This window comes from Nyctereutes procyonoides, unplaced genomic scaffold (genome assembly GCF_905146905.1).
Source record: "Nyctereutes procyonoides isolate TBG_1078 unplaced genomic scaffold, NYPRO_anot_genome, whole genome shotgun sequence".
Classification (NCBI taxonomy): domain Eukaryota; kingdom Metazoa; phylum Chordata; class Mammalia; order Carnivora; family Canidae; genus Nyctereutes; species Nyctereutes procyonoides.
Genome location: NW_026575135.1, coordinates 6,696,016 through 6,705,170, shown reverse-complemented (window position 1 = coordinate 6,705,170; position 9,155 = coordinate 6,696,016). Strand labels below are relative to the sequence as shown.

General features: G+C 50.9%; 1 protein-coding gene across 3 annotated transcripts; it reads right to left on the bottom strand.

Annotated features, from left to right (window-relative positions):
* Positions 1–2,033: 2,033 nt before the first annotated feature.
* On the bottom strand, positions 2,034–8,713 carry RNF183 (ring finger protein 183). Of its 3 annotated transcripts, none has more exons than XM_055302001.1 (2): positions 8,223–8,713; positions 2,034–2,628 (listed from the first exon to the last, which is right to left on the bottom strand). In XM_055302001.1, the coding sequence occupies exon 2, from the start codon at positions 2,604–2,606 to the stop codon at positions 2,034–2,036; it is 573 nt and encodes a 190-aa protein (XP_055157976.1). In that variant the 5' UTR covers positions 2,607–2,628; positions 8,223–8,713. The 3 variants fall into 3 exon arrangements, with proteins under 3 accessions (XP_055157976.1, XP_055157974.1, XP_055157975.1); XM_055301999.1 differs by lacking the exon at positions 8,223–8,713 and adding an exon at positions 3,292–3,589; XM_055302000.1 differs by lacking the exon at positions 8,223–8,713 and adding an exon at positions 3,292–3,349 and having other exon boundaries at positions 2,034–2,701.
* Positions 8,714–9,155: the final 442 nt, after the last annotated feature.

The following is a 9,155-nucleotide window of genomic DNA, read 5'->3' as shown; positions in this document are numbered from 1 at the left end:
TTGTTTGGGTGTATTAGCCACTCAAAGAGCTACTCCCAATTAGAATTTTACTAAACACCATTTCCTGGCTGCTGAGCTGGAACAAGACAGCTAAACCTGTGGAACCTCAGTTTCATCTGTGGATAGGGATGAAGCTTCCTTACGCTGAGCCGTAAGCGCTAGTGCAGAGGCAGGTGTTCCCTCCCGGCTTCACCCAGCTCCTCTCCCTTTCCTCGTGGCTCAGAGCACACGGGGAGATCATTGCCTGATTCACTTGCCACAATGTTAAGGAGCCAAGGACATGTAAAGAAATGAAGTCAGCGGGGAGAGGTTGAGTCCCAGCATTAGTGTAATTACCTTTGATGGCGCAACTGGAGAGATAGGTGTTGGTCCCCTGGTGGGACACGTAGGTGGCTTCCTACTTTTGTAATGGAGAATTTTCTTCATGTTGGTGCGTAACAACACCACGTAGTCTTACTATGAAATACAGGTCTTGGCTATTTTGGAATATCCTGTACATCAAGATCCCTTAAGAATTTATAGAAGCCGGTTCCATTAAGCAGAAAATTTTATTTAGAGCAAATAAAACTGACTCAGTTTCTGATCTCTGAAAGTTACTTCCACAAATCAACATCTCATAATGGTGATAATGTTTTTAACCACTTTGAGACTGTTCCAGAGCCCTGGGCCACCGGGCAATGTTAAAACGGGAAGCGGGGGGGGGGGGGGGGGGCAGCCTGGGTGGCTTAGCGGTTTAGCGCCGCCTTCAGCCCAGGGTATGATCCTGAAGACCCGGGATCAAGTCCCACATCGGGCTCCCTGCTGAGTGCCTGCTTCTCCCTCTGCCTGTGTCTCTCATGAATAAATTTAAAAAAAAAAAAAACTGGAAGCAGAAAGGGTTTTAGACCCTGCAGAGAGCGACTTGTAGTCAGCCGAAGCATCTGGTTTGCCTTGGTTCTGTCACAGAAAATGAAGCCCAGGGTCTCCTGTCTGCATGGCCTGCAATGAAAGCTAAGGCTTCTAGTTTCCCTCTTGAGGTCAAAATTCTATTGTCTGGAGGAGGGGAGTCAACTCTACCCAACATCCAGGCTTAATCGGGGCCTCTGCACCTGCCGGGAGGAATAAACCCCTTTTCTCCAAATCCTAGATTTTTTTCGATCACTGACCCTGGTTTCTTTTCATCTTTAAACTTTTATCCTCTTAACACTCCACAAACCACATACTGACAAGAGGTTGTCTTGTACAAGAAGCAGCTGAGTGAACATGCCGTCCTTGCTGGTAAAGGCTCTGTCACCCATGGGTAATCCCACCCTTACCTTCCTCTAGTTCTGACAACGTCAGCCAAATAAGTGATAGTCAAATGAGTAACTGCATGAATTCGTGAATGCACACCCATTTTTTTTCCCTAGGACTGGTGACAAGACTTCCAAAGAGAAAACTGAAAGACAAGGCATACACATTTGCTCACAGAATTGAGGCTCACTTTCCAAGATTTTAGCAACACGTAACAAAAAAAGCAACTCAAATGTGAACTGAGTTCAAAGCAACTGTACTGAGAAATGCAACTTTCCCTCTGGGCTAGTCAGGCCCCTGGATACATGGTCCAGCCCTTTGGCACAAATTGCTCCATAGCCCTATGATCACAGATCTGCTTCTTTGCCCTTCTTTGGCCCAGTGGCTCACACCGAGTTCTCTTCAGGTCTTTTCCCAGCCTTTTAACTTTCAGAGGTTCTCCTAATAGGGATCTCTGTTCCCAGAGCAACCACGTGGACTAACTGTAGAAATGAACAATACTACAAAGGAAGACCACCCCCAGTGAGGCCGTGCAGTCGCCATCTCCAGCTGCAGTCAAGAAAGGTTTGGTTCCAGGGCTTCTGGGTGGCTCAGTGGGTTAAAAGTGTATGACTCAATAGCTTGGATCTTGATCTCAGGGTCATGAGTTCAGGTTGCGCATTGGGCTCTGCACTGGGCATGGAGCCTCTTTAAAAAGAATTTTTAAAAGTAATTTAAAAAAAAAAAAAAAAAAAGCTTGGTTCTTTGTCCAGAAACAATGCTCACCCCACACCCCAAAGGAATTGCTTGGTCCAAAAGATGGAGAAGATGAGCAACAGAGTAACACTGAGGATAACAGCCATCAGGTAAGCAAAGATCCGGAACTGAGGGTTGCGGAAACACTCCCTCGGAGAGTAGTGGCTGGGGATGGGAACGGGCAGAGACCTGGTGGCAGGGCCCATGTCCTGGGGGGGCCCAGTTTGGCTCCCGGGCTCAGGGCCTAGGTCCAGCGTATAGACCCGGGGCTGGCGCAGGAAGTAGCGGCTCTTGGGCTGGTCCTTGAGACAGAGCTGGTGGCCTTCCAGGATGACGTGGTGGGGCTCCAGGCGAAGCAGGGTGAGCACGGCAGTGTCCGTGGGCAAGTCCGTGACGGGCTGCCCAGAGGCCAGCACGGTGGGCTGGCGACAGAGTGGGCACAGCAACCGGCGCCGGGCTGGAGTCACCAGGCTGAGGTGGGCCAGGCATTCCACGCAGAAGGAGTGACAACAGTCCAGCACCTTGGGCGTGTGAAATGTGTTGTTGAAGGGGTTCCAGCAGACAGGGCACTCGGGCTCCTGGCCCTGCCGCTCCGCCATCCTCAGGTCAGACACGGGCGGCCTGGCAGAAAGGGAAAAGGAGCAAAGGGACACCCGTGGAGCTCCATCCCGGTGCCTGGTCCTAGGCTACGGTTCTGTGCGTTGTTAAAAGATACTGTCACCCACATTTCACAGATGAAAAACCTCGTTTCAAAACATGGAGCAACCTGGGCCCCATCACCCAGCGCCTACGCTGTAGAGGTGAGTGGTGCTCCTGCAGCGACCCCCCATCAGGGCAAAGGCCCGAGGCACCCGCCATTAATGGAGGCTGCGCCCCCGCTTGGGAAGGGGAGACAATGCTCCTCAGGCTCCGTGGCACTGCCCTTGACTCCTCGGACTCCAGGGAGAGGGAGGGGAGCCAGTCTGTGGTCTGTGTTGTGGGGCAGAGATGGCCTCTGTGACCTCCCTGGTCCGTCCCTTGTCTGGGGACAAATGCCAGGCCCTCTTTCCCTCCTCCCACGGGCTACAGGGCCAACCCTCCAGAGCCCACTTGCCCGGTCTTTGTGCGGGGCATGCGCGGGCCTGCCAAGGGGGGTCCTGGCAAGGCTTTTCCCCTCGACCTGGGAGCTTGGCGAGGCTCCCTTGCCCGGGTCCCCAGATCAGCCCTTCTGGACCGTCCCAATACGTGGCCTCCCCTCTGGCTGCTCCTCCCTCCTTTGGTCCCCGGAAACCGCAGGGCACCCACCTGGGCTTCCTCGGGACGGGGTGGTCAGGCTGCCCGACAGACAGACCCGAGGCTCCCGTCTCTCCCTCTCCAGAGTCCGCAGAGCTTTGGGAGCCCGCCTCCTCTCCACCAGCCACCAACCCGGGGCCCGTCTCCATGGCAGCACACACACAGCACCTGCAGCTGCCAGGTGGCCCGGGGTTGCAGCCTCCCGAGCGCACCTGCCTGCAGCAAAGGCCACAGAGCTTGCCTGGGCGCGGGCTGGGGAGTGGGGACCAGAGATCCCCCAGGGCGCGGCGAACAACCAACCCTGGAAGCCAAACATCTGCGAGATTGTGGGCGGTTCTCTTCAAGCCCTGGGATCTATGGCCTGGGAAGGTAGGGGCGGCAGGTTCCTTCTAGACTGCGGAGACAGTAAGGGAACCTCTGGGCTTCTCTCCTGGGCCCTCATTTCTTTTCTAAAATGGCTAAAGCCTCCTCTTCACACAAAGAGGCTGCCTACCCTGCACTTCACCCACCGCACAGCCGAAAACCTCTGCACCCCAGACTCAGCAAATTTGTTTATTTTTAAGTAACATCTACACCCACCGTGGGGCTTGAACTCACGACCCCGAGATCGAGAATCGCATGGTCCTCCAACTGAGCCAGCCAGGCCTCCCCCTTTCCTGATCATGTAATGTGCCCAAGGAGCTGCAACCACACAAGTCTTGCTGCCATCTCCGTTCTACACAATCGGCCTGGCCAGCAGTGACCCTCCGAGGTCTGAGAGTCCAAAGGGGGGGCCATCTCACCACCCTTGGGGCCTTAAAAGGGGGAGTCAGGCAGGAGGAGAGCTCCAGCCCCACTTCCCCATTTCAACCAGAAATATCTAGCCTTTCTCCTATCGATCACCTAAGTTGAAGAGTTGGGCTGCTGAGGGGAAAAAAAAAAAAGTTTAAAAACCACTTCTCCATCCTAACCACTCACTTTGCAGATGGGAGGCAAGAAGTGACTCAGCCAAGGTGCCCCAGCCAGGCAGTGATATTGCCTGCTCAGGTGTGTCATGAACTACATGGGAAGTGTCTGCATCCCCTCAGGAGAGTCCCCGCCGTGAGTCTCTCTCTCTCTCTCTCTCTCAGGAATCCCAGGGCTTGCGGGAACCAAGGCTCACTCGTGCCCCTCATATGGCACCGACTGACTGAGTTGAAACCTGAAGCAAAACCTGCTTATGCTCTCATGGCCACGGCTTCCTGGTTTTCTCCTAGACTCCTGTCACTGCTCACGTAGGGAAGAGGAAAGGAAGGTACGCAAAAGGAGGAGGGAACCCCTCTGGCCTGAGCTGGGAGTCTGCTGAGGATCCTTACCTACGAAGGCCTTCTTCTGTGGACCATGCATCCATCCCACAATTAGTAAGTTGTCAAGTACCCACTGCATGTCAGGAGCTGTGCGAGGCACTAGGTAAATAATGGTGACCCAGAGAGGCATGGCTTTGACCTCATGACATTTAGAGTGCAATGAGGGGAAAAGACCTCTAATGAGCAGTGGGCGATAAATATATAATCTAATGCATATGCTATAAAGGGCAGAGAGGGACATGGACTTAGGGAACGGGCTCCATAGGAAACCAGCAGGCAAGGTTGCGGCAGACAGGTGGTCTGAAAGCTGAGTCTGCAGGACGACAAGGAACCAGCCACGCAGCGTGGAGGAAGGACATTCCGGGCCAAGGGAACAGCATGTACCAAAGCCCCAAGGTGAAAAAAAGGCTCTGCCAGATGCAGGAAGTGAAAGAAGCCTGAGGTGTAGTGGGAGGTGCAGGAGCAGCAAAGTGGCTCAGGGAGGAGCCAGCCTGGGAGAGGCCAGCCCTGGGAGTCGGGATCACAGCTGGATTTAATTCAAGGGGTGAGTATGGGGTGGGGGACAGGGCCTCATCCTCTTTCCATTGTATTTTTAATTTTTTAAACAATTTTTTTGTTTATTTCAGAGAGAGAGACTGCAAGCACCACAGGGGGAGGGGCAAAGGGAGAAGCAGAGTCCACGCTGAGCCTGGAGCCCAACATGGGACTCGGGTCCCAGGACCCTGGGATCATGACCTAAGCCAAAGACAGATGCTCAACCGATTGAGCCACCCAGGTGCCCACTTCTTTCCATTTTTTTTTCTTTCCATTTTAAAAACACCATTCTAGGGGTACCTGGGTAGCTCAGCGGTTGAGCATCTGCCTTTGGCTCAGGGCATGATCCAGGGGTCCTGGGATCTTGTCCCACATCGGGCTCCCCATGGAGAGCATGCTTCTCCCTCTGCCTGTGTCTCTGCTTCTCTCTGTGTGTCTCTCATGAATAAATAAATAAATTCTTTAAAAACAAAAAAACACCTTTCCAGGGGTGCCTGGCTGGATCAGTCGGTAGAGTGCATGGCTCATGATCTCTGGGTTGTGGGTTTGGGCCCCATGTTGGGTGTAGAGGTTACTTAAAATAAAATATTTAATAATAATAAAATCAAAACACCATTCCAGCTTCAGAGCAGAGAACAGACTAAAAAGAACAGAGTGGAAACAAAAGACCATTAGGGACTTGATCATTCAGGCTGGGCTGGTGGTGCTTGACTTAGACCAGGCTATGGCAGAGAAGATCAAAGGGATGGAATAAAAACCATCTCTGGAGATTAAGTCAAAAGCACTTCCCAAAAAGCCATGTTGAGGCTCATGCCCCCAGATGCGCTGCTTCTATTAGGGCAGGATCCCGGTTGAGTTGCTTAACCTGTGCCTCAGGGTCTTCTGAAAAGGAAAAGTAGTCTGAGGGCAAAGCTCGTGGAGCCTGGCACCCGGCAAAGATCATATATGAAGTGGTTGCCGGTATCCCTGCAAATGGATTTGAGAGAGAGGAAGGATCAAGGTTGGCTTTGAAGTCATGAAAGAGGTTTCTGCGTTCAGTTCTGAGGAGCTCCGAATTCCAGAGTGTGTCTGAAGCAGACCTTTTAGCACTTTACCAAAAGCCTTGAAAGGTAATAGCCTTGATCCAGCGGTTTCCCCACTGGAAATCTGTCCCATGGTAATAACCAAGGACCTGTGCAAAGGCTTGACTGTAGGGACGCTCGTAGAAGCACGTCTCTAATGGACAAGTCTGGAAAAGTACTTACTCATTCAAGAGTGAGACATGAACTAAAGATATTCTGCTCCAGATACATAAAGAGACATTCTGCAGCCTTTAAAATGATGTGATAAGGGGTGTCCGGGTGGCATGGTCAGCTGAGCACCCAACTCTTGGTTTTGGCTCAGGTCATGATCTCAGGGTTGTGAGATCAAGCCCCAAGTCCATGCTCAGTGTGGAATCTGCCGGAGATTCTCTCTCCCTCTCCCACTGGCCCTCCCTTTCCTTCTCTCTCCAGTAAATAAATCTTTCTAATAAATGATGTGATAAAATATCTATTAATGTGGAAATATGTTTGTGATATGTCATTAAGCAAAAAGAACCAGTAATAAAACCATAGCACATTATTCAATTATCCAGTATATGTGTGCAATGGAAAAATGCCTGGAAAAACAAACATCAATATGTCCACAGTGGTTATCTCTGGGCATAGAGGATAGGTGGGCTTTGGTTGGTTGGTTTAAATTCTCTTATCTGAAAATTCTAACTTTACAATATTACAGTAAACTCATATTACTGCCCTTAAACATCTCCCTTTCCCCAAAAGCAGACCTACATTTTCTGAAGTTCCATGGCCAAGGCTGTAAAAGGCCATTCAAGAGGAGGAATAATCACTGTTTTGCCTCAGCACCTGGGCCCTTACCTACCAGGGTCCCCTCAGACGTCCACTGCTGTTTCAGGAGCAGCACATCAGAGTCCAGCGTCTGCCGGAGGGACTCTGGCCATGTATCCTCCCTCCCACCACTCACCCCCGAAGCCATCTCAGCAACAGTACGCCCTAGACACCACCCCAAAGGGATCACCTGGGTCTGTGAGCAAGTCACCTAAATATTGTTTGTAGCATCCCCTCAAAGTTTTTACCCTCAAGAGGAGAGAGATGAGGAACTAGCATTTTTTTAAAAAGATTTATTTATTAGAGAAAGAAAGAGAGAGAGCAGGGAGGAGGGGCAGAGGGAAAGGAAGAGAGAGTCCCAAGCAGACTCCCCGCTAAGCACGGAGTCCATTGCAGGGCTCAATCACATGACCCTAAGATCGTGACCTGAGCTGAAACCACGAGTCCGTGGCTCAACTGACTGAGCCTCCCAGGTGCCCCAAGAGCTAGCATTTTTATAGGACCTCACAGTTTGCAAACAAGGGCCCTGGTCCTGGGTAGGATCTAAGTGAGGCAACTCACATCTACATTTTATGATTGCCCTTTACAATTATTTTTCCATTTGCATAAGGCCATTTGGTTTGGAAGGGGTTTTTCCCCAATTATTTATGTATTTAATTTATGTTGTTGTTATTTTTTAAGTAATCTGCACGCCCAGTGGGGCTTGAACACACAACCCCGAGATCAAGAGTCACATGCTTTACCAACTGAACCAGTCAGGTGCCCCAAAGCCATTTGATTATTTGAAACCACCCTGTGAAGGAAGCAGGATAGGGAGTTGGAAGTGGGCTTTGGAACCAGACTTTTATCTGCTATGTGGTCTTAGAGAAATGGTTTATGCTCTCTGAGCTTCATTTTTCTTTGAAAAATAGGCAAATAATCCCACCTTAAAGGCTTGCTGTGAGGAAGGGTTAATATCTGTAAGGAGCCCAGCAAAGCACAGCAGGTGCTTGGTACACAGCATGATAGATGCGCGCCCATTTTATAGATGGAGACGCCAGGGTTCAGAATGTGAAGTGGCTTTGCTTAGGGCTTCACAGCTAGAGAACGACTGGGCGGGAAAGCTGCTCCCAGGAGCCCTGCCTCCCAGGCCAGTGTTCATGTTGGCCGACAGCAGTGCCTCTCAGGACTCCGGTGAGTCCCACCCATCCCTCCAGGACCCCCTGTGACTCCTCACCTGCTTCTCAGAGTCTCCTCGTCCAGTCCCCAAGGTGGCCCTGCAGCATGTGCTCTGTGCTCTCACTTCTTTTGGGCCTGGTTTCCAGGCAGCTGTGGGCGGGTCTCATTTGCATGGGTGTTGTGGCAGCTCCTGGCCAGCTCTGTTTCCCTCTTCCTTCTGATGACTTTGGACTGTCTATGCTCATGGGGGACAGCCCGGGAACTTTGGTTTTCTCTTCCTCCTGTGAGTCACTCTTGCTTTTTCTCTAAGGGGGTCAAAGTCCCTCATCCTTGCAGACCTCGGTTCTGTATTGGGTTGGTTTCCTGCCATGTCTGACTGCACCGCCTAGGCTCACAGCCAGCCTTACTCTGATGGAAGGCAGGGCATCTCTGAAGCCACTTCCTGCCCTCAGCCCAGACAGCCCCTCCCTACCGTGACCCCCCACCACCAAAATATGGAGAGCTCTTGCAAAATATTCCGAAAAAGGCAAATCATCCAACAGAAAAACAATCAGGGGAGAGTTCTTTAAGCACAAGCTTGAAGAGCCTGGGTCAGTCAAGTGGGTCATTGGGGTCAGAGTCAAGTCCTTGCTCAGAATCCAGACTCTACTCCCTAGTAATGGAGACGAGCAAATTGACTTCTCTAAGCTTGGTTCCCTCCCTTGAAAACTGGCATCATGATTTTATCTTGATCTACAGATTAAATGAAATAGCACTTGTAGGGATCACGGCACAGTGCCTGGTACATGGTAGCACGCAGCCAATGTTAATAAAACTGTTATCATCATATGATCAGGCAAGTTACCAAATATTCACGTAATTGCTCAACCTCGTTTACAATGAGAGAAACTCGAATTTAAATAAGACCCTGAATTTTAAAGACACTTATTTTAGGGGCACCTGGGTGGCTCAGTCAGTTGGGTATCCAACTCTTGATTTTTTTTTAAAGGTT

Coding starts and splice junctions, on each gene's coding strand:
- RNF183 (XM_055301999.1), bottom strand. CDS start 3,428: ATGGAGACGGGCCCCGGGTTGGTGGCTGGTGGAGAGGAGGCGGGCTCC. Junction 2,629..3,291: donor CCCGTCCCGAGGAAGCCCAG/GTGGGTGCCCTG, acceptor CCTTTCTGCCAG/GCCGCCCGTGTCTGACCTGA.